Genomic DNA, 24,937 nt, shown 5'->3' with positions numbered 1-24,937 from the left:
TGAAGGGAACCAATAGTACCTCACCGTGCCAAATATCGATAAATGTCCTCTATGCTTTAGGTAGAAATCAGAAGTGTTATGTGCAATAAGTATGATTATTATTTTCTATCAACGTTCAAAGTTATAAACTAAATAAATGTGAAATGTGGACACAGATGATTCCCACGCTTGCATATAACGTTTAAAAGAGACATAACTCAAGAACGCTAGAAGTGACACCAATTTGTATTGAATCTAAGTCTGGTGATATTTAGCATTATGTACAAGTTTCATCATATTTGGTTCAGGCAAACTAAATTTAGAGAACCTATATCGGAATGGACCTACAGACGGACAAGGGTAAAACTTAATGACCCTCCGATACGACAGGGGCATACAAAATGAATATCTACCAATAATCTTGTAGATCGTATGCCATATGTATATAATTTGCCACTTACATCCCTGCAATACGTTTGTTTGAGCTCTGATGCAAAACGCCAAAAGGACATGAATAATCTCCAAGACAATGGGCATACAAACCCTATCTTATTTACAGGGATAAAACTGTAAAATGGACTTTGGTGGTTGTAATATGTCTGAACTTTAGAATTATTTATGAAACTCACATTTCCCCAAAAATATAGTTTACCCTAGCATTTTATTCTGTAGGGTATGTTGTACCTTTTGTAAAGTGTAATTAAGAGTTAATGATATAAGGTAATACAAGAGCCAATTTGGTAATGTTGCAAGTCGAGAGCTATTTTATTTGCTTTATAACTTTTTTAGATGATGGTTTTGCGTTGATTTCAAGGACTTTAACGCTTCAACAATGAATTTCGAGTTTCCTTTACCACAACATTAATGTATTTTCTCTTACATCTAACACTTTACTTTGAAAATAAATAAGTTGAAATTGTAATGGTTTCATCTGTTTGTCCTGTAGTAATTGCTAAGAAATTTTCAATTAAAAACAAACGAAGAGGGTGCATTCGACTGAAGATTTTGCTGGATAGGACATTTGTTCGACCCTCAATCGTACATCTTTATGCAATGAGCAAAGAGAAACATCTTATCATAAAATATTTTATTATTCTTTCTTTCGTATTTGTTTTATCTTCTTTAAATTGTCTGAATTATGTTTGTCAATGATGTCTTATGAAATTAACATAAAATAGAGCCATTTCACGGCATTTCAAATTTTATCTAAAAAGTTTGCTAAAGCTGGTATAACTGGATTCATTCCTTTCCTCTTCCTAACTTCACCCACTACAGTTGTTGCTCTTGATTCTGTTTGGGAATCTAGCGGTTCTCCAGGTAAATATTGCCAATGATCAAACACACACTGTGGGAAAGCTTGTCCTCCTGTCTGGCCTCGAAGATCTTCTGTGAAACCTAGAATATATTTGGATTCAGTAAATATTTTATTAAACTATGATCTTTGGATTTTTCTTTTTTTTCTGATTTAACTAGATTTAAAATGTGTAACGAATTAGGATTGCAATCTAGTTAATGTTGGAAACTAAGGTCTTTTTAGGAACTGACTGTTGTATTTCACAAAACAGTGTATTGGATTACATTGTTCTAATTTTTTATATCATTTGGGGAAAACATATACATATTGTATTTAAGAAATATATAAAACCAGGGGTAAAACTTAAATAATGTATTCATAAGACAAGACTTTGATGTTTGGATATGCAGTACATGATGGAATAATTATTTGATTAAATATATTATTATTCTTACCAAATGATTCGTTAACTGGTAGATAAGCTTTGATTTGATGTAAGGGAACGCCTTCCTGTTGAACAGCATCAATAACATGTCCTCGTCTCTTCGAAAGTACATTGTAGACTCCTCCCATTTCTGTTGAGGGAACCTATATCAAGATTAATGTATCAATTATAATCCAAACTTGCATAGTAGATAATAAGAATGTATAAAATCGTTGTCAAGTACGTATATCATTAAAATGCATCAACTACAAATAAGGAATTTTACCTAAAACCTTATTATCGCAACAGCATTACTTTTTAGTACGAATTTAAATAAAGTGCACTCAAATACAAATGGGCAACATTTCAAATGAGAAAAAAAAATACATGATGTCAGCGGAAAACTGAGAAGGAGATTTCAACTAACCTGGATTTCAACGAGGTACACAGGTTCCATTATTCTTGGTTTAGCTGTTAGCATTGATGCAATCATTGCTCTCCTTACTGCTGGCATAAACTGACCACCACCCCTATGACTTGGGTCACCATGGATCTTCATGTCATGTATATCGAAACGGACACCACGTAGACTCTCTTCACACAAAATTCCCTAAAATAATATCGTAGGTTAACAAACTGTTAATCTAATGACTATTCAAGCTGGTTGAATCTCATTGCTCAATATGCTTAAAGAAGGCATGTTCAAAACTGTGGTTTGTGGAAACTAAGCATTATTTCAAAGGGGTTGTAATTCTGATTATAAGAGAACGTTTTTTTTAAAATCCATAAATGAATATTGCTGGTTATAACTCATTACATAACTGCCAATGTAGTCAGATGAGAATAAGTATGGAAATACTTTTTAATGAGATGAAATCTACAATGAAATGTTTGATAAGCTAGAAGGAATGTCCTCGTGTTTTGAGTTACATTTGTTAGATAAATAGACTAACACGTCAGTGGCTTTCATCGAAGTATACTAACCTCCTCAGACGCCCATTGGAAGCCTGCTACTATAACGTCCTTGATGTCATGAAGATTCTGGACTCCTTTTGTGCAGTCTAACAGCATATTAGGACCAGAATTGGATGGTCCAAAACACCAGATTTTCTTGGCCTGCATTGGATCAAAGTCATATTTGTCGACCAGATACCTTGTTCTTTCTTTAACATCCTGTGTAGCTGTTACTTTGCCCTGCAAGGGTAATGTTATCATAATTCAGTTTGTTTATACATTTTGATATTGTTAATAAAAGACGAACTACTTCAGTAATTGTCTTTTTATAATTCATATATTAAGTCACTGGTTTAAAGAAACTGGAAAATGGATAAAACAAAGAATTACTAAAGGTATTTAAAATTAAAAAGTAACCACATAAGCACTAAATAAAGTATACGCGATTGCAACGAAAATTTGTGGTGGTACAATAGACATATAGTTCTAACTCCATATAAGCTATTATAAAGTGTAGTGGAAAGAAGGGACACGAGGAATTGAATTATTTCAAAAGATAGCTCTTTTATTGATGCTTTTCCTATCGAAGTAACAGCAAGACGCTAATCAAGTAAAATAATCAAGTTTAAAAATAAACACTTACATTTTCAATATCAACAACGAGACCATCAGGTAGGGGTGATGCTGTCATGTATATTCTGTTGAGTTTGTTTGCTGTCTTTGCCAGACATATCTGTTCAGATGTTGTGCTTACTGTCTCTCTGTAAGTGACTACGGGTTGAGATACCTATATTCAGAAGAAAAAAATCTAAGTTAATATCTATCCAATTGTTCAAGTTGAATGTACGATCTTAAATGGGCATTTGTGTATACGACATGTATGATAAAAATTCTGGCCAGAAATATCAGAATCCTATTTAACATTTGATTTTCTACCGTTCTATTGAAAATACAAATTTTGACTTGTTCCCAGATTTACTTGTTGTTTAGTATAATCAGTCCAACGCTGTCCTCAGTGAGACTCGGGGGACAGTAGAAAATAGCAACACTAAACATATATTAATGTGGCCTTACATTAGTCTAAGAACACCACAATTAAGATCAATATGTTGTATGCACCTTGTCGAAGATGACATATCAAAAGTTAAATAGAATAATTACCTTCAGTGGAACACAGGCATGTTCAGTTTCAAGATCTTTCAGACATATTTCCAAGTGTAATTCTCCAGCTCCAGAGACAATGTGCTGTCCACCCTCCAGACCACATTGTACCAATGGGTCAGACTTGGCTAGACGCTTCATGCCTTCTACAAGTTTGGGTAAATCTGATGCATTTTTAACCTCTACTGCTACTCTTACGACTGGACTTACTGAAAACTTCATTACCTGTTAAAACAATTCCTTTCATTAAAGAGTATAACAACTATTACCATTCTGTTGTGGAGATGGGGGATATACTGTTACTATTAACTTTTAACGTTCTTAAGATATGTTACTGCTCGTATGGTTATCAGGTAATACAGTTGTGTTGTAATAATCATAATTAAATTGCAGAACTTGCATTGCTAGTAATCAAAAAGTATCTTCATAATTGATGCTTTGTTATAAGATATTCATACTAATGTGTGAGTCTTTCTTGTCATATCCATAAAGAAACATTAGGGGCTACAATAGTGTCTGTCGACTTGCCAACATGACAGTTGGTATCAAACTTTTTAAAATGTGAAATTCGTATAAAAACGACTATTTTTCTGACTTTATATTAAAATTTGAATTATCTATACATCTTTTATAATTATTTTTATATCTTACCTTCATATTGTGTGCATGCTCATATGTAGAGATGGTTCCTGATCGAAGAAGGAATTTATCAATGCCAGACAGACCGACAACATTACCACAAGGTACGTCATGAATACCACCAGATACTCCGGAACCCATCATAATCACAGTGCTGAAAAAAAATGTTGATGAAAATATCTAATGTAGGATATCAGAAAACAAGCATTGCCCCAAATTTCGTCCCTTAAGGGAAACTCACTTAACGATACGGTAAGGGTTTATTCAAATTGTTGGCATGCAACCACATGCATCTGTTTTGTTTAATATTGTTTAAATCTTCGTACAAATAATAATTTGGCGAGTCACTTATTTGATTAAAGCCTAGTTTTAGAATATTGAACTCAGTTCTACCTAGTGTGCGTAATGGTTACTCATAAACAAAAGTAGGGAAAAAAACCTAACAAGAACCTTTAACAGGACTGAACAACACGCACATCACACAAAACTGAGGAGAAATAAGATGAACACGCTCAACTAAAAAACTCTGATGATTGAGGTAAATCTATCCAGACAGTGCTTAAAATTAGAAAACAAACTTGTGTTTTATTTGATTTGTAAAATTATAAAACCATTACCTTGGTATCTTCTTGACATACAGATCCCGTGTTGTGCCAGGTGTGTAGTCTGGGCCCATGATTCGTACCATCTGACCTGTACTAACTGTTCCAGAGAAAACTCTACCAAAAGCATAAAAGCGTCCTTTATTCAATGCTGGTACCATCTTTGAAATATACAACATCAAAGGTCCTTCTGGATCACATGTTTTCATTGCTAAAATAAATTTTCGACATTGGCGTTAGCGACGATAATTCAAAGCCTGTATAAGTAGTTTGGTTTTTTTACAACATCTGAAAGTAAATTAAGTTGCAATGCTGCAAGTCGAGAACAAAAAAAATACATTCATCTATATAACATGCGATTTTGAATATGTAAAACAATATCTGTTTATTAATTGATTCCGTTTGAAATAGACGATCAATTATTTGGTTACATTAGCAATATGGTACCTACCAACTGCTACTTCGTCGTCTTGTGGGCCTTCATATAACAATTCTGTTCGGTACTTTTGGGCAGTTATTGGAGAAGGCAAATGAACTACGAACATTTCCAACAAAGCATCATCAACAGGTAGCCATTTCTTCATGACGGTTCTCATTAGTGTCTTGCCTTCTGTTTCTTTTTCCTCTGCCGACAATTGAACACCTATTTTGTCTACCAGTGACAACAACTCGGCTTTATCTTGAGCTTTTGTCGAATGAAGAACCTATAAATGTAGTATACTTAAATATGAAATATAAATTTAAGGTACAAAAGATAAATAAAAACAAAGGAATGAATTAAAATATATTTCACTTTGAATATTTATAAATACAAATGTACTTGTACTAATATAAATATTATTCCTATTTTCACTTTTAAAGAAAACTTATGATTTATTTAAATGAGACTGGATAGTAAATATCGAAAGGTTTAAAATCATCCTGGTGTGAGATAAATCAGAGGCAGTGGTTGATCCCGATATTATCATCACAAGGGGGCAGTGACTGTCTAATGGGGGAACCACTCCAGTCATGCTTCAACCAAATTTTTATCAACAAAAGGGGGTGCTGTCCCCCCTGCTCCCAAAAATCCGACTCTGTGAGTTCCTGGTGTTAAAAGTATTGAGTTATAAGAGAGACATTTAAACTTCTTGCTTACCTTGTATAAAGGTTCCACAACAAACTTGTTAAAACCGCGGACACAATTTTCCTCTTGTGTTTTGTGCCATTTTTTCGTCTCTGTGTTATAGAAATTATTTCCCCATAACTTCGCCAACATCTTGTCTTCGCTGACACCAAATTTATCAGCGTACATTTTTGCAAACCGTCGGAGGGTGAAACCCCAACGGTGCAAACCAGATCCAAAGGCAACATTACAAAGCGTAGGATCTGCCTATAACAAGAATTAAAACATTTCAATAACACGAGTATAACACTTATTGATTAATTTGTGGATATATTGATTGATATATTGATTGATTGATTGATTGATTGATTGTTGATTGATTGATTGATTGATTGAACAAAGTGACTGATTATTTGACTGATTGACTAAGGGAACACGAGTCATATATTTTTTTATTAAAAAAATTGTTTTCGGAAATAAACCAAAGTGCAAGATGTAAAAAAAAAACCACAACGCACACAATTTACATTGTTTATGTTATAATTATTATTTTTTTTAAATATTATTATCCACCTTGATGACTCCTAAAGCAGTTGTCCTGACGGCAATATGAAAAAAAAAACCCACGCAACTTGCATTGTTTCAGTTCTAATTTTTTTTTTTAATTATTATATCATATTACTTACCATGATGTCTCCCATAGCGTCATCCGAGTATGTGGCTACCAATACGTTGAATCTCTCGACAACACCCCTTAAACTTTGATAAAGTTCCTCTGGTTGCAACTGTGTTTCAAAAACACACCTGTCTATCTTGTTGATCATTAAAACTGGCTTTATCCGCTCGCCTAAAGCTTGCCTCAACACTGTCTCCGTCTGCACACAGACACCTGAAAGTTAAATATGTTTTAAATTATTGAATTTTGTTTACTTAAAGTCCAGTGGCAAATTGCTCATGTATTATTTAGGAACTCGTATATATTCTCAATTCTAAAACGAGACAAACTGTTTTTCTTATAGCCATGTAATGAATGGGTTCAGTGTTTCTTATTCACATCCAGTGACAAGTATTAGAGGTATACAGTAAAAACGGGCAGTGACAAATATTAGAGCGACATACAGTACTTTATTTTTTAATTCAAACACATTTTTGTCATAGACAGTTATATCAAATATCAAAATAAAACATTTTTTACTCACCACTTACACTGTCTACTACGACCAGTGCTCCGTCAGCTACTCTCAACGCCGCCGTCACTTCAGAGGAGAAATCTACGTGACCAGGAGAATCAATCAAATTGACGATGTATTCGTGAGACTCCTCCTTCTGGTGACTAGCGGGGAGGATCTTTGGATTGACTTCGTACAGTAAAGATACAGCACTGAAAATTAATAAAAAGTATGCCTTTATTTATAAACGTAAAGTGGTACGAAAGTGTGGGGAGTGTAGCAGCGGGGATTTTACTTGAAATTGCCCAATAAGCTATATACTGTGAATTCACTTATTTTCGTGGATATCAATTTTCGTGGATTGCTGAAAACTTGCATATTCGAGGATATTTGATTTCGTGGTTTTGCCAATCTCTGTATACAAAGCCTATTGAAAATATGCTATTCGTTGAACATTTGAATTCGTGGTTCACCTGTACCCACGAAATCCACGAAAATTGGTATCCAACGAATAATAATGAATCCACGGTATATAGATTACGATTTTTTTTAAATAAGATCGTTATCTAGAATAATATAGCATAATTCAGTATCATTTGGTACCAGTGGCGATATCTGTGAGATTCAGAATACCCCCCTTTTTTTCGTCAAGTACATGCAGTATATTCAAACATGGTTTAAAATTGTCACAAATAATACTCAACCATTTTTAACAGCCATATAGCCGTTTATAATCCTGTTGAAGTGCATGGGATAATGACTTGTAGCTGTTTTGTTATTTAAAAAAAAAAATTCTCATACTAAAAGCCACTGCATTCAAATTAAATATTTGCAAGCCTACTTTTTCATTTTTAACTTTCATTGAAAGATAGATATCAGGGGAGGATCCAGTATTTTTAAAAAAGGGTTTTCAAACCCAGGAAAAGAGGAGTGATTCAAGAATATGTTCCAATTCAAATGCATTGATCGTCAAAAAAGGAGGGTTCCAAACCCGGACCCCCCCCTTTTTTTGGTTTCCGCCACTGGATATGTAAAATAACAACTTACGTCGATTTGATTGTAATTCCCTTCTCCTGTTCATCTTTTCTGGTGTCCATGGCACACTTGTCCCCTGCCTGGTGGGCTGCAATAAAGCCCGCTCGGGCAAGGAGGGAATCAGTGAGAGTGGTCTTGCCATGGTCAACATGGGCAATGACTGCCATGTTGCGGACATTTTTGGGGCGGTCCATGGCCCCTCGTAATTGTTCTATGGTGAAGTTTACCTGTTAAAAGATGAAGTGTTACATTTCAACTACTTATTGTTTTAACTTAAAGTAAATTGTTTGCAATTTCAAATTTGCTATATATGCTAAACTTCAAATTCCAATATATAAGTATATAAATTAATATGATATTTCCTATTCGGTATAATTGAAATCATTACAGACATATATTTTTCTTTAATAAAAGCTTTCAAAGTTTGAAGAATAATTTAAACGTCTTTCGGTGCATGCTATTATAAATTGAAATATATATATATTTTTTTTTTTAAATAAATAAATAAAAAACAAACAAACAAACCAAGAAACAGAAACTGATCCTATTAAAGTAAGACCGATATTCCTACCCTTCTTCTTTTCTTAAGGCTGACTTTTATTTTATATACTTAGTTATTTTCTTTATTGAATTAATCATTAACAATGTTGAAAAAAATAAAAAAAATTCTGACATGTTTTATCTTTAAAATCATTAAACTATTGTACATGTTTTATTCAATTATTGCATCTTGAAATAATTATATTATTGTATTGTCAATTATTTAATTTAAGTCCATTCTCTTACCATTTTTCTTTTTTTCTATTCTCCTCTGAACTCGGCAACTAGGCCCTGTATGGGCTAAAATTTACTTTTCTCTCTTCAACGATAAGCTAAACGCTCACATTTCTATAATGACATAAACCCGCCAAACGGTAGCTATTTATACAATTTGTGTATTTCGCAATAAATTGAAATTGCACCATCAGTAGACATAGGTATTTCCCAATAAAGAAATTTATTGCATTCGGAATTCTTCTAGAATGTTCTCTCGTTGAAACATAAATTATTTCGGAACATATCTATGGTTTACTTCAATCGACTTGCATCGTTTGCTTCTAAATTTAAAGAATGCGGCAATTATTGATTTCAAGTCTGTTTGTGTTATTATTTTTTTGTATTCGTGAATTCAAGTTAAAGTACAACGTAGTGTCAATGTGTGTTGTGTTAATGCAATAAATAGAAGAAAATATGTAAACATTTATACGTACATCATAGGCACTAATCTAGTTGCTTCAAAAATATGGCATATAATATTGTACTAATATCTTAAAATATAAGTATTGTTTGGTTCAGAGACAAGTTCGTGTGTCGTGTCTGCAAAATAAATAATGTATATGTTTATGAACTTCGCATTGGGGGTCGCTTGAAGATATAGAATATCGACTAGTACCTTAGTAGATAAATTAACTATATGATATGGTCCAAAAATATACAGGCTCAGACATTTTTAAAAGAGGGGTTCCCAACCCAGGATTAAAAGGGGGCCCCATTTAGATGCATTTATCGTCTAAAAAAAGGGTTCCAACACCGGAACCTCTAGCCTTGGTGCGCCACTTGGCAATACATTTCTGTCAAGTTCAAACAGACTGGAAGATTTTTTCTTTAATTTTCAGCCTGTTTCTTTTGTGTGAGACACGAACATCGAGTTTAAAATGAACTTCAAAGCCAATATGTTGGTTTGTGAATTTTAAATGTAGGCCTACATATGTTTTTCAGAGCATTTAGCCGTGAAATAGATTTGAATGTTCGGCGAAAAATATCACAGGCATATTATAGATGATATAGATTTAGTCAATTTAACATTTTTAAATAGTCCTAACTTAAAAGAAAAATGTCTCTCTTTTATCTCGTACACAAAGAAATATTTTAGAATACATTAATTTTATGCACTTTGCAATAATTTGCAAGGCTTTAAATTCATGCAGTTTTTAGTGAAATTATCTCCAAGTTATCAAAGGGGCCTATGTGACTAACTGATGGGTCTAAGTACTTAAACCGTTTAGTTAACAATGTAGGCACCGAACAATGTAATTGCTGCACATCTCAGAATGGTTATGCTCTACCAGCTAGCTCAAATTAGTTTCAAGCTATTTTGACTCAGACGAAATCACACATTCTTTTGTCAGAAACTTCAGACATATGAAATCTGAGACTATCTTTTTTAAGTCATAATTTGTATTTCAAAATTACTATTAATTGGGCCAAAACTGCAGAAAACGGACCAAACTTGAAAAAATAGGAATTCTAGAATTATAATGGTTTCTGTGTAATCATAATATGTATACTATGGGCGTATACTATGCATTACAAACAGAGAATATATAAATAATCCTTTTCATTATAATATGAAATAATAAGTTAAAATATGTTTTAGGGGGCGGCCAAGGGGGCCCAGACCCCCCTTTTTTGGGGAAAAAATTGGTTGCTTATATTGGGAATCACTGAAGCCTGACTGGAGCGGTCTCCCACTTAGGCCCCCTCTTATGAAAATTTCTGTATCCTCATCTGTATCCGCCACTGTTTATAGTCGGTAGAACGACTAAGCAGGTAAAAAATGTACTAATGTTTCAAATGATTTTGTAACATTAGGGGCATGTGCATATAAAGCGATGATTATGTTTTCGCTAATAATCGATATTCCGCGAACTGTGATGAAACAAAACAATGTAACTCATGGTGCACACGTTGTGCCATATATGGACGAAGTACGTTGAAGTTTCACTTTTCACTATTCATGATCCAAGATTCATGAATATGTTATCTAACGGAAAAGACCGAATGCACACGGACATCGATCGTGCAAACTGGGTCAGCAAGCCGGTAAACACAGGTAAGCTGCAGTCGTTTCATGAGACATTTGATTTGTCAGGTTCGTATGGAGCATGTAGAGTATTTCTAAATTCTTTTGTGACACAATATTCGTAATTTAGATACTTTAGTCATCATTCAGGCGAACTTGTCTTTTAAATGTCCTAAATTATGAACCAGTTCATGGTCATCATTTTTTTATTGACTAATGTTTTGCGAAAGGACGAGATATTATTAAGATATTGTCACTTTCTCCTATTTAGAAATTATGAAGCGTTGTAAAGTTGCAAATATTGAAAGATGCCTTCTCAAGCCGAATGAATTAAATCTCGGATTATTTTGTTCTTTAAAAAAAGGGGGGTGCATAAAAAAATGAGTGGATCACTGATCATCGCTCAGTATACATGTATGTACATGTATGTCATAAGCAAATTTTATTAAGAATAGAGAAAAAGGCTCAAAACCCCAATGAACACATGTACAAGTTGAAGGACCCTCCCCCACTCTCCTTTAAGAAAATCCAAAATCCAGATCTTCATTATGATCATAATATTTTATAAACCATTTATCATGTTTATAATATAAATGGAACTGATTTTTTTATTAAAAAGAAGCATCTTAATAAAATGAATGTAAAACTAAGGTGAAAGGAGGTTTGAAGAGGTCAAAGTTGGCAATTGACCCCACCCCCTAAAAAATCTCCAAAACTTTTCAAAAATACTTTTTGGCATGAAAAAAATAAAGTGGAAACTGACTTACTTCCTTGCTCCATCTAGTTGTATCCTTCTGTTCACTACTTTTACTAGGATATAAGAATATTTCTATATACAATGTAATAATCTGGACATAGCTTACAACAAATAATTCATGTTGTATACATGTATCTCTTTACATTTCAGATACACAATAACTATCAAAGATGCCAACTCTAGTATACTTTCCAGTTAGAGGTAGGTATATATAATTATTTAACTATGGTTTCCTTTTTTAAATATTAAGGTTATTAAAATAACAATTGATTTTCTCATTCTAGTGTATGTTCATATCTTTTTGTTGTTTTTTTAAGCCTTAACTCCACTCAAATTAATGTTTTTTTTGGTTTTATGATATTCTACATGTACACAGGAACATAAATATTAACGGGACTTGACACTACCTAATTATCGCCGATTTCCTTGTCGTGAAGTTAATAATAAATGACACGATACGGAAACGGACATGGTATAAATTCTCTACATTTCCTATTCGAAAAAGCTCAAAAACTATTGGTTTGGAAACTTGTTTTTCTTCATTCATTGAAATAGGAATATAATGAATCACTATTATAAATATACAATATAATAAAAAAGAGAAATATTGGATTAAAAACGGCAAATTATTGTTATAATCGTCTTCTCTTTTCAAAATTAAATAAATAAAAAGTTTTTGAACACGTTTTTTTTTAATTTAAAATAAAAACAAACCTCTTCTAGAAAATCGTTTTATCTTGAGAAAATAGCTTTTTTTGTTCTTAAATGATTTATTTTAGTTTCCATATTAAAATAGAAAGCCTTGGATAATTCTTTTAAATAAGGAAGCATAGTGAAATAATTACAAAATTACTTGTTTATACAAGTCCTCATTAAACTTAAGGTTCCAATATGAATAATTGTTTTTATTAAACTGCTTTTTAGCTGATTAAAATGTAATTTCGAATTTGATTGCGGATCAAAAGATTTGATTAACGCAATTAAAACAATTATCATCCTAATTAAAAATGATGAAAAACAACCCAAGCCGACCGAGAAAACTTGCTTTGATCATGATTCCTCAACATTCATAACAAAATACACACAAGCCCACAACATGAGAATGAAGTTTGTAAATCCAAATCATTCATTTGCTAACCATGTAGGACAAGGAGAACTTCTTATCTTGGTCTGATGGTCTGCCTCTTTTCCGGTTAGGCCGATGCCTTAAGAAAGTTTATTGCTATAGCAAGCTATAGCAAACTTTCCAAAAACCCACAGAAGAAGAAGAAAGAGAACTTCTCTTCTCGGTCTGATGATATGGACTTTGATGGTTTACTAGAATGCTAAACAGAGTCTGACACTGCTGAGTTTTTCAGATGAAGAGTTTGAACCTTTACCTGCCAAAAAGTCTTAAGATTGCAATAACAACACCATGTCAGCCTAGCCAACTGAACACACCCTGTTATCAGTGTCCAGATTGTGATAAGACGTAAAAGTCAATTGCTGGGTTTAGAGGTCATGTACGACAAAAAGATTGGCATTACAAGAATAAAAGGAATTTTCTTCTATTCACACCTATATTAATATGTCTTCTTTTCTCAAAAGTCTTTTAGAGACTAGATATACTGTTCCCAGATGACACTCAAATGTTTTTTTTCTCTGAATTATTTTAGACTAGACTTGAGCAGAAGCAAATTCAGAGGGGGGATTTACTATTGGGAATCACTAAAGCATGACTGGCCCCCCATTTAGGTAGTTAGTGGGTCTCCTCTTACAAAAATCTAGATCACTTACTGTTTATCATTTATATGTAAGCTCTGTCTATAGTTAAACTGTATTGTGTCCTCTAAAATCATATGTCTAGACTTGTTTTTGTAGTTTAATACTGTATCATTTAAGAATACTTTCAATTCTTTTAATTTTATACATGTAATTACATTGTACTTCATTAACTGATTTCTGCTTTCTTTTCCTTCTTACTCAAACATTTTTATGCAAAATTGATGGTTAAGATTGTAGTTCTCAGGTAATATTGATAATTTGATCTACAATATCATTTATCAAATTTTAATATTTTGTTTATAGGCCGAGCTGAAGCTATGCGCACATTGTTGACTGATCAAAACATAAAATATGAAGAAGTAAATGCAGGACCCAGAGAAAATTGGGTAGAAAACTGGAAACCAAAGATGGTAAGCATAACAAAAATGACACTTGACTTTTTAAAATATGTTTTTGTACATGCCAGGGCGGATCCAGCCATTTTAAAAGAGGGGGCTCCAACTATATGTCCCCATTCAAATGCATTAATCAGTTAAAAAAAGCGGGGTTCCAACCCCCGGAACCCCCCCCCCCCCCTCTTGATCCGCCACTGCATGCTGTATAAACAAATTAAAGGACCATTTTTTGTTTAATTTTTTTTTCTTCAATCTTAATACTCTACACATTAAACTGAAAAATGAGCAACCTACACCCCAACAAAAAACTAGAGATGAATATGCTTGATTTAAATCTTTAGTCCAAGTGTTCGCTTATAGAATACATTATACATTTCCTTATTTGTGCATTTGAAGGACATACAATCTACAACAGTACAAATGTATGTTTAGCGTAGATCCCAATAGGGGCCATTATATGCATATCTTAGTTTAAATAATTCCGTATATTAAAAATAAACTCATTATAAAAGATACCAGGCTTATGATTATGTACACCAGACACACTATTGGTCTATTTCTTTAATGTAGGAAATTTCCTCTCTCTATCATATGATTGGTCTTGATAATTACTTTAGCATGTTTAGTAATCCAGTTTAATTAAAATATCTTTTTAGTTGCATCTTTTGATCATACAATCTGCAAATAAAAGCCCGATTAAAAATGTTAAGGAGGATGGCTGGTATAAGATTTTCAGAAAAAAATGAAGCTACAGAAGGGAACATAAACCTTAATTACCTTTAGTAGTTGTTACTTTATCATATGGTACAAAAATCAATCCAAAAAAATCATTGCCTGTTGGCCCCAGGTGACTTTTAAAATGTAGATATCATTAAAAAAGCTACAAATTATATCCCTTTGGTGCAAAAATGCCATTTTTTGCCTTAAAAATTGAAATATCTTTTTAAACTCATAGGTGACCTATAATTTTATTGTTGATTTCGAATAAGCTGCATAAAACAAATAATTGTAAAATTTTAGCGATTTCTCTAACTTGTTCTTTTTTTATTTTGATACTACCTCTTTTTCTCCTATCAGTTCAACAGAAAAAAGTACTTTTACAAACATGTTCTGCTTCTTAAGAAGACAGATTGTGAGCGTAAATGAAATGTGACCCCATTTTTTTATTTCATTTTTCTATAAAGAATAAGATAAAGTTCATTTACACAAAAATATAGCAAAATCCTATATTAAATAAAAAAATGATTTAGTGTCAGGTTTCAATTTATGGTTGGTTAATCAAAGCAATCAAACTTGAGTTTTGAAAAAAACCTCTGCAAGAATGAATTATTGTGTGGTTTGAATAATTTTTCTAATTCAGGGTGTATCTGATTTCAGCAATTTGGACAGTGTCCATGTTACACAGACGATGATGGTTTCCAACTGGTGCAGTCTAATGCTATACTGGCATATCTTGGCAGGAAATATGGTAATAAAATTGAGAATGGAAATGGGGAATGTGTCAAAGAGACAACAACCCCACCATAGAAAAAAACAACAGCAGACGGTCACCAACAGGTCTTCAATGTAGCGAGAAATTCCCGCTCCTGGAGGTGTCTTTCAGCTGGCCCCTAAACAAATATATACTAGTTCAGTGATAATGAACGCCATACTAATTTCCAAACTGTACACAAGAAACTAAAATTAAAATAATACAAGACTAACAAAGGAACCTTATTTGTACAAGTTTTGATGCCTGCAAATGGTAGAAGATACAGGGCATTAAGGTTTTTATGCTCCATCTTAGCAATTATTAAAGAGAGCATACTGTTTTTGTGTCTTACCCTAAATGTAGTGTAGGGGCATTATGTTTTTATACCCCACATAAATGAATCAGAGAGACAACTCATTTTCTGGTCAATCTTTCATGTATATTTTGTATCAAGTTAAAGTTTTTAGTTATGGTAGTTTACATTGAAATTGTGGTCGGTTGACTGGATCAATCACCTTTATATTTTTATTTGAACTGTTTATTTATTAGGTGGTTCTAGTCCAGTCAATCTAGCATAAATTTGACCCTTACCCGAAAGTAATTGCAAGAGAAGATTTTTAAGCTTTAAAGGAAAATTCCGCGATTTTTTACTTATCATCTAATCATGTTCATCTTAACATAAAAAACACATTTGCAAAGTTTTAAATTTATATTCCTTCTAATAACGGAGAAAATCAAGTATTTGTAACTTTTTTGGTTGAATTCTCGAGTGGGTCGTGACGTATTAGCCCGATTTATTGAATTCTGGGAAAAAATAAAATCTGTTTAACTCTTATAGCTTATCGACAATATACGTAATTAAAAGCGCACAGCTGACGAATGGTCGAAGTTATTAACCACAATATAAGAATGAACGAAAGTGAATATGCATATATATACCGTTTTGTATTGATTGAATTAAACTCCTATAAAATTATCTCCAGTAAATGTTTTTGAATAAATTTAATTAATTATTGTTGAGATTTTTTTCATAAAATATTTATTGAACATTTTTACTGATATTGAACTGAAAATATTTCAATTCTATTTACCGTTATTGTTTTGATAATCATTTCAATGCAACTAATGTGTGAGCAGAGTGTGTATATTATTTTGTAAAGGTCACTGTATATTTCTCGGCTTGAGGTCAATTCGTTTACCTTGTAGCTATTTAGCTGCAGGTGTGAGTTCACGCGTACACAGGTATAAATGTTGTTATTTGGAAAGGATAAACAGAAAGGATTAGAAAGAGTATATGCTGCCATGATGTTAATACACTAAGATTTAATACACGATGAGAATAAAGATACAATAATTAAATTGTGTAAATTAATTGAAAATAAAATTCTGATTCGTAATTCCGAAAGTGTATAAAAATAAAAGGAAACAATTTTTGATTACTTTCTTAGCGCAATTGGCGTAAAGATTCAAATATGAAGCAAAAAATAGTAGTTTTAATCTTAAATAAAAACTAAATGCAATATTACCCAATTTGATATACCATTGTACATCTGTTTGATATCATTGACTTTACCAGAATTTCTTAACTTGTATTCAAATCTGGCTGTGTTTAAATGCTAATAAAACTATTGCAATTTTAAAGTTTTTAATTGACAAATAATACAACATACAACATGCATAATTTTTTTTTAGTTTCTTCTTAACATTTTATTCTTACATAATTAAATTCATTTGACAATCATTTACACGAACTTTTTGTGAAAAGAATACCAATTATCTAAGCTAAGGCATTATTTCTTTTGAGAATTTTTGAGGATTTTTTTAAAAATTCTATGATAATATTTGTGCAATGTTGAACATGATAGCCGTCATTAATCCAAATAAGTAATACAGTAGTTGTAATAAAAGTTATATTTTAGTCATGCATAACAGATATTGACGAATTTATAATAGTTAGTTCATACATCGTTGTTCATGAAACAATCATTATTAGTATACATGTAAGTTTCCTGACGTATAAGAGCCATTGAGGATGAGCTCCAGAGAAATCAGACTAGTGGCGTGTCGTTCGTTTGTTTGTTGGGAAAGGAGAGGAAATGCAACCGCTGGTACAGATAAAAGACAGAATTACCATACAAGCATTTATAGTCAACACAATCAGAAAGAGTTCCCATCGTTAGACGGGGAATATGAAGGCTTCCAAGAATGAACAAGTGACATGTCTAACTCTGAACAGTTAGAAAACAGACTATCGACATCGACCGCTTGTTCTTGATATTTGAAACTGTATGCATATATATACGTATACGTTTATGATATAGTGATGAGTTCTTGCATCTGACAAAAACTAAATTCCTTCATGGTTATATCTTGCCATACGTTTATATTGGTTTGTAAGGTGATTACTCAAAATCGTTATTTGAAAATCCTGTTTGTGAGATGTAGATTCATTTCAATACAGAAATTTCGTCTATATATTTCACAAGTGTATAACACGGAGAAGCTCTGAAGGTTCATTACTCCCATTTTGTTTGGGTGTGAACCATCGATGTTTACAGCAATATCAAAGAATATGTGATAATGGTAGAAAGAACTATGGGCGTCATGTGGCAAATATTACATGCATATCGGACAATGAGTTGTCAATCTGTATGAAAAGATTTCCAATACAACCATATTATTAAGAAGGAATGTTTACATGCTATACTCTCGTACTAGTATTACAGGGTTCTTGTGGCGTTCACCTTAGACACACATCGTTTTAACGATGTTTAAAAAAAGACAGAACCAATTTAATGTCATATTTCCCTATTTTTTAAATATAACTAAAATTCTTTTATCTGACAAGAATACCCCTATTTAGCGAACAAGTAATTTATTCTTTTTTCTGTTATTGAATACCAAGAAAGAAAATAAATCCCTAAATTAATTTGAAACTTTGATACTCAAAAGTTTCCCAGCAAAATATTCACATCCCCTGGGGATAATTAGTGTTCGTCCAGTGGCATATATAACAATTGTGATGACGAATTCCTTCCTTTGTTTGAGAACAATTTTATTGAAATATAAATCTGTGATTTTCCTAGGTCCACAGCTTCAATGAACCAAAGCAAAAGTTATACATCGACCTGTATTTAAATCAAATTGGTTCTCTTCTTCTTTTGGTATACAACTGTAGTCTATCGACATTCGATGATTACATACTGTTGGCATACATGGACTAGTCTATTTACAACACTTTTACCCCTATTTATTCAAAATATATGTTTTTTTCTTATGTTCAATGTATACACGTATATATTTTGAATTGCGCTATTATTGTTCCGTAACTTTCTATCCAGTCGTATAAACGAATCGTCGGCAAGTGCGTACATTTTTTTAAATCAATATTTCTGGTCTGTTCCAATCTGTCCTTCACTATTGACAATGACTATATATTACATTTTCCCAAATTCACCCTTGGAAAAAATATTTAAATAGATTTTAATTTCATCAAATCTTATTTTTTGGGTATTATTTATATTTTTATGAATTATATTCTTTACACCAGAAATGTTATTTATAAACAAGCGTATGAGTTTAGTAATGACAAGTAAGACAGAGCTGTATATTATACATCTAATAGTTCAAAATGAAAAGTTAAAAGTTATCAGCCGTGTACACTGATCAATACCTGCAGAAGTGAAACGATGCATGAACTTGCAAGCCAGACAGGAAATCGCTTGAATACCTGGACGTGTCACCTCACACCCCTCACAATACCTTTGGAAGTAATACCTTTAGCCATGCTGGTGATCAGATGAGGGAAGATCAAAATATATTTGAAAAAAGTTTATTACTTTAAAGAATTATGAACAAATTAGATTTTCGAAAACAATTTTCACGGAACACTTAATTATGATTTCAACTTTGACTTTTCACCTATTTCCAATATCAACAGTTTAAAAACAACAGACCATGGTATTTTAAAAAAAAGTAAGAATATTTTCCGTATCAAGTTAGTTAGTCGGATTAAATAACAGTACGATTGACAAGATATCGACACGCAATTAGGACTACATCGGTTACTGTAGTTTTGTTTCTTTGTGGTTTATAGACATATCGTTTTTATTCATCTGGAAAGAAGACAAGATGGCGGATCTCGGAGAATTGATACTCTAAATTTAAAATCGATGGTGATCGCTTATCTAGCGGAATAAAACTTTAATATCTATGAATTTGAGCATTTTTATACAGAATGAACATAATATCAATTTTTGATTTTTTTGCGAAGTTTCCCTTTAATCCTTAGCATCCCAAATATACTCAGAAAAAAGTCCCATAAAATCTAACTTGAGGAAGACTTAAAAAATTACCGTTTAAAATTCCTATGGAGCTTTGCATTGAATTTGGAGATAACCCTTGCAAAAAAGGCAGAAATATCAATAAAAATTGATACAAAATTATAACTGTACCGCTTCTTGATTTTTTAGCAGTCTTTAGAGTATAACAAACAACTCTAAAGGTGTTTTCATATATGTTATCAAGCTATAATCTAGATTTCATAACTCATTAGTTGACCATTTATTTAATTTTTGAACATGTCAAGGTAAAGAATCTCAAATTTAATAAAATTAATTAAGCAAGTATTCTTCTTTTTGTGGTTTAAAGTTTCTTTAGATAAGTAAGTTGCTGAAAAAGTATAATATACAGATATAAACAATCATGACAATACCAAATTTTCACATTATTTTTTCAAAATGATTGCAAAGCTTCATTTCAATTTGCAATTTCCTTAATGGAAAATGCATGAAAAAATAAAACTACCCATAACACTTCGGTTTTGAAAATTTCATGAGCAGAAGATTATATGATTAAGTCAAATACAAACTTATAACCCTATTAAAGTATCATACTTAACTTAAATTTGAAGAAAAACAACCAGAAACTGACCAAAAAAGACTCATTTTTGCAAGAGTTATCTCCCCTTCCAATGTTAATTTCCTTAGGAAATTAAAAATGCTGATTTTGAGTTTTCCTCAAGTTAGATTATATGGGACTTTTTTCTGTGTATATAAAGGGCATATTGCTATAGATTAGAACTAAAACTTTTTCTTTTGCAATTAGTTTGAGCTTTAATCTTAGTTTGACTGGACTATTCTGTTGTAATTCACTCTTAAAAAATAAATCAGAGTTAAACAGGGTGCATAAATGCAAGTAATTTTAAGTATGAATGTTCTGATTTATGACTCGTGAAATCACCAACTGAATTTCCCTACGTGTCCTTTTATTGAAATTGAAATACTAATGGTATTTTTCATTTTCAGATCTGTATGGTTCAGACATTAAACAGGCATCAATATTAGACATGATGAATTCTGCTGTAGAAGATCTCAGAGGAGCTTACGTTAGAATGATTTATCAAAACTATGTAAGTAAACCCTATCAATAAAAAGAGATGTGTGTACATCTTCAATACCAAAAAATGTAATGTACATGAAAAATACAACACTTGTAAAATAATTGGATAAAAGAAAAAAACAGTTTATAAAAACCAAACCCATTTCGGACTCGGACTCAGTGATTTCCTAGATTCTGTTGTCTTAGACTTGGAAAGCAGATTGAACATGAAGTGAACGACTTGGATGCAAATAGCAATAAACATGTAACTAGAGACTTCACATAATTCATCAGAGAACAGTTGAAGAAGCTCAATAATTTATCTGAACAAAAATCTGGTTGACCAAAAATTGATGTATTGTAGACGGGTGGTTCTAGAGTGCAATATGCTATTTTAGCATAATACATGTATATATACAATGTATTTACATTTATATATGTATATTGTAGGAAGCAGGAAAAGAGCCATTCATTAAAGAACTACCTGAAAAATTACAACCATTTGAGGTATGTGCTTGTAACATGTGTAATGCAGGTAATTTATATTCAAGGTGATTCAGTTAAACCCGTCTCGCTAGTGACAAGTTAATTTCTGTAAATCTTTACCATGTCATTTTTACCTTTAGAAAATACAGGAAGATACATGTATTGGAGAGCGAATTTCAAGGAAAAAACACAAGCCAATGGGATTTTTCACAGAACCACAATTGTTAGACAAACTATCAAAGAGAAATAATACAATATCTGTATGCCTGAATTATCATTATTTAAGTTTGATCAGATTTTTTGTTTGCATAAGATTATTTTGGCCTAAAAATTGGAAACAAATGGTTTGCAATATAGTTCAGGAAACACTATGATATTAGTTGCATGTGCTTGAATAAAACAGTTGTCACTAGATGTTTAGGTAACAAAAACAACCAGATAATCCAGGTGCAGTTTTTCCTATTTTCCAGACATTAATCATTTAAAAGATTTATATTCAACATCATAATGAAAAACTTTTTTTAGTTCTTGAGCAGCAAAATATTGCATTAACAAGAAAATACTGTTTACAATTTACTGAATAGAGTTTCAACAGTTTTCTGATGTTCTCCATAATCATGAATGTGTTACCTTGGTTACAACATCTTTGTCTTTTCAAATAATCATATGCAGAAATGCATTGGTCAGTTTATGTCATAGTTTTTAAAACTGCTTCATTTTCCTGTCCTTCAAATATGCATATATCCTTCTGACATATTTTCTTGTAACGAATATGCATGAAATATTTGTCACTGAACATTAAGTAATCAATAACTCAATCAGTAAACATATTCCAGCATGTATTTGTAAACCTGAACTATGATATACTCTGTGTGACACCATAGATTGCTCTTAAGAGGTGTTAATCTTTAATTCATTAATCATTTCTGGTATTATTTCTTTTCAGAATTTCCTAAAACCAACCAAGGGTTACATTCTTGGAGAAAAGGTATGTGTAAATACACTCTCATGAAAACAGTGTCTATAAATAAAGGGGGCCTTAGTGGCTGAGTGGTATAAGTAGTCTAACTACTGTATCACAAGCCAGTCAACATTAAGGTTGTGAGTTCAAATCCTGCATAGGGCAGTTAAATTGGCTAGCATTGTGACTTTTCCAACAATATTCTGGCATTCTTGCTTCATGTGCCTATAAAAAATGACCTCCACTAAATAGCACAGTTGTGTTTAAGGTGGCGTTAAACACCAACCAATCAGTCAATCTTTAATTAGAAATAAAGAAGTTATATGAAAAAACAGCACACAAAAAAAGAATAACCGTTGCCAACTTCAACTTACTGGTACATTTAATATTTTTAAGAAGAAAAAACATTTGTGTTTCTGTAAAATCAGAAATTATTGTGAAAAATGTGAGGGTTATAATTGCAATAATTTAAACTCACATTTAAAGGATTGTTCTCAAGATCGCAAAAATTGAAATAGCATTTTAGTCTATAATGACAAAATCTTAAAAAATTATGCACGCAATAACTACTGAATTTACAGTACTAAGTACCAATTGTATTGCTGGGATTTTATATTTATGCAATATCTTACAAATGCATATCTTACTGTACATTTTCTTAATACTAAAATTGGATGATTAATATTTTGTATATCTATACTGATACTTTTCTTACTTTCAGATATCCTGGGTAGACTACAATTTATTTGATCTGTTGGACATACTTGTCATTCTCTCACCTGGGTGTCTTGATGCTTTCCCAGCTGTCAAAGCTTTCTATGAGCGAGTGTTAGCTAGACCAGGAGTCCAGAAAAGACGACAAACTGACCACTTCAAAAATATGCCTGTAAATGGCAATGGAAAACAATAAATCCCTATAGAGGGAGTTGTGAACATTCCACTTGTTTGGGAGAACAGGCTTTGTATATGGCAGACTTTCTTCAGCATTTTGTAGAGGCCAGAAAAATTAACTATTATAATGATTGATGAATACTGCAATCATGTGAAAGAGAAATTAAAAAATGATTAATTTTCTATGTGTAGTTGACCTTTTACTTAATTTTAAAAGTTTTTGAAGCTTGATGAAGGTAGATATTTTTGCCTTCATAATATTCAACAAAAAATCATATACTGTGGATTCATTTATTTTCGTGGGTACCAATTTTCGTGGATTGAAGAAAACTTGCATATTCGTGGATATTTAAATTCGTGGTTTCGGAAAGTTTTGCTTACTTTCCTATAGAAAATTTGTATTTCGTTGAACATTTAAATTCGTGGATCCCCTGTTCCCACGAAATCCACGAAAATTGGTATCCAACGAATATTAATGAATCCACAGTATGATATATTTTGACCAGAGGATGTTTATTGTACATGCAGTCATGGGGTAATATTCAGAATATCTATATAATCATCATGACCATTGGAGACTTCTATGTAATTAACTAAGAAAATTAAATTAACTGTAATACACTCAACACACAGAACAAAGAGATCTAATTTAACTGTATTCATAGTGAGATATACAGTATTGTTCAGAACATCAGAATTAAAATTATGAGATATCTGGATTTTTACGTTTTTTTAAACAAACTTTGTTTATATATTTAAAATAAGAGATTATCATTATGATCTCTAATGAGTATTTGGTGTGAACTTTAAAACTATGAGAAAACAGTTTAACCTTTGCTTTATATAGTCATGGTTATAGATGATGACAGTTTGGTGTTTAGTTAAAATAAGAAGATGTGGTATGAGTGCCATTGAGACAACTCTTGTGTAAAAAGTAAACACTTATATGTGTAAGTATAGACTAGTCTTCAACACAGAGTCTTGGTTCCCATCCAACAGTGGCCAGTTGCAAATAGTACATGCATCAGGATAAGGAATATGAAATCTGCTTTGTAATAGACCAACACTCGTAGCCGGACTTTTAATGAAAGAGTTCAAAAGATAAAATTCAGGAACAGGAAGTCATGTCCCCTTAGCCAGACTTAAGACTGGTACCCGACTGTTTGAGAAGATTGTTACCATGATACAGGTATGGATATCAGAAGATGTGGTATGAGTGCCTATTAGACAAATCTCCATCTAAGTCACAATTTGTAAAACTTGTAAAATGGCGACATATGGTTGGAAGTCACTCATTCTAAAAGTGACTTAAGCCGCCTCAGAAATGTTATATGAGATTGTCATGCTCAGTGAAAACAGCCTCAAATATTAGTCCCTTAGCAAAAGATACCCCACAAAATATGGGTGTCAAATTCTTGTGCTCTGGAAGGGTAAGCAGTTTCTGCACCAAAACGAAAGTTTTGGAATATGCTATCAGCTAAGAGATATGTATCCTATATGCAGGTTCTGGTAACATTTACTTTGATAACTGATCACATCGAAGTAATAAATAAATTTGAAAAATGTTTCATGGACGACTTGCATTGTTGGACTGAAACATTTCTAATTTTCCTGTTCATCTACAGCAAC

The 24,937-nt window shown here is 32.2% G+C and overlaps 2 protein-coding genes across 2 annotated transcripts; one reads left to right on the top strand and one right to left on the bottom strand.

Annotated features, from left to right (window-relative positions):
• Window positions 1-1,049: 1,049 nt before the first annotated feature.
• Window positions 1,050-9,280, bottom strand: LOC134687062 (elongation factor 2-like). Its single transcript, XM_063547025.1, has 14 exons — window positions 9,149-9,280; window positions 8,375-8,589; window positions 7,358-7,539; window positions 6,845-7,047; window positions 6,192-6,425; window positions 5,505-5,757; window positions 5,069-5,264; window positions 4,464-4,605; window positions 3,813-4,037; window positions 3,295-3,438; window positions 2,682-2,891; window positions 2,125-2,307; window positions 1,729-1,861; window positions 1,050-1,374 (listed from the first exon to the last, which is right to left on the bottom strand). The coding sequence occupies exons 1-14, from the start codon at window positions 9,149-9,151 to the stop codon at window positions 1,175-1,177; spliced, it is 2,523 nt and encodes an 840-aa protein (XP_063403095.1). The 5' UTR covers window positions 9,152-9,280; the 3' UTR covers window positions 1,050-1,174.
• Window positions 9,281-12,126: 2,846 nt separating this feature from the next.
• On the top strand, window positions 12,127-24,027 carry LOC134687071 (glutathione S-transferase P-like). The gene is made up of 7 exons (XM_063547041.1): window positions 12,127-12,162; window positions 14,029-14,135; window positions 15,498-15,588; window positions 20,898-21,001; window positions 21,421-21,477; window positions 22,403-22,444; window positions 23,139-24,027. Exons 1-7 carry the CDS (start codon window positions 12,132-12,134, stop codon window positions 23,325-23,327), a joined length of 621 nt encoding a protein of 206 aa, XP_063403111.1. The 5' UTR covers window positions 12,127-12,131; the 3' UTR covers window positions 23,328-24,027.
• The last annotated feature ends 910 nt before the right edge of the window (window positions 24,028-24,937 follow it).

This window comes from Mytilus trossulus, chromosome 10 (genome assembly GCF_036588685.1).
Source record: "Mytilus trossulus isolate FHL-02 chromosome 10, PNRI_Mtr1.1.1.hap1, whole genome shotgun sequence".
NCBI lineage: Eukaryota > Metazoa > Mollusca > Bivalvia > Mytilida > Mytilidae > Mytilus > Mytilus trossulus.
The sequence above is the reverse complement of the archived record's forward strand: the minus strand, read 5'-3'. Positions and strand labels throughout refer to the sequence as shown.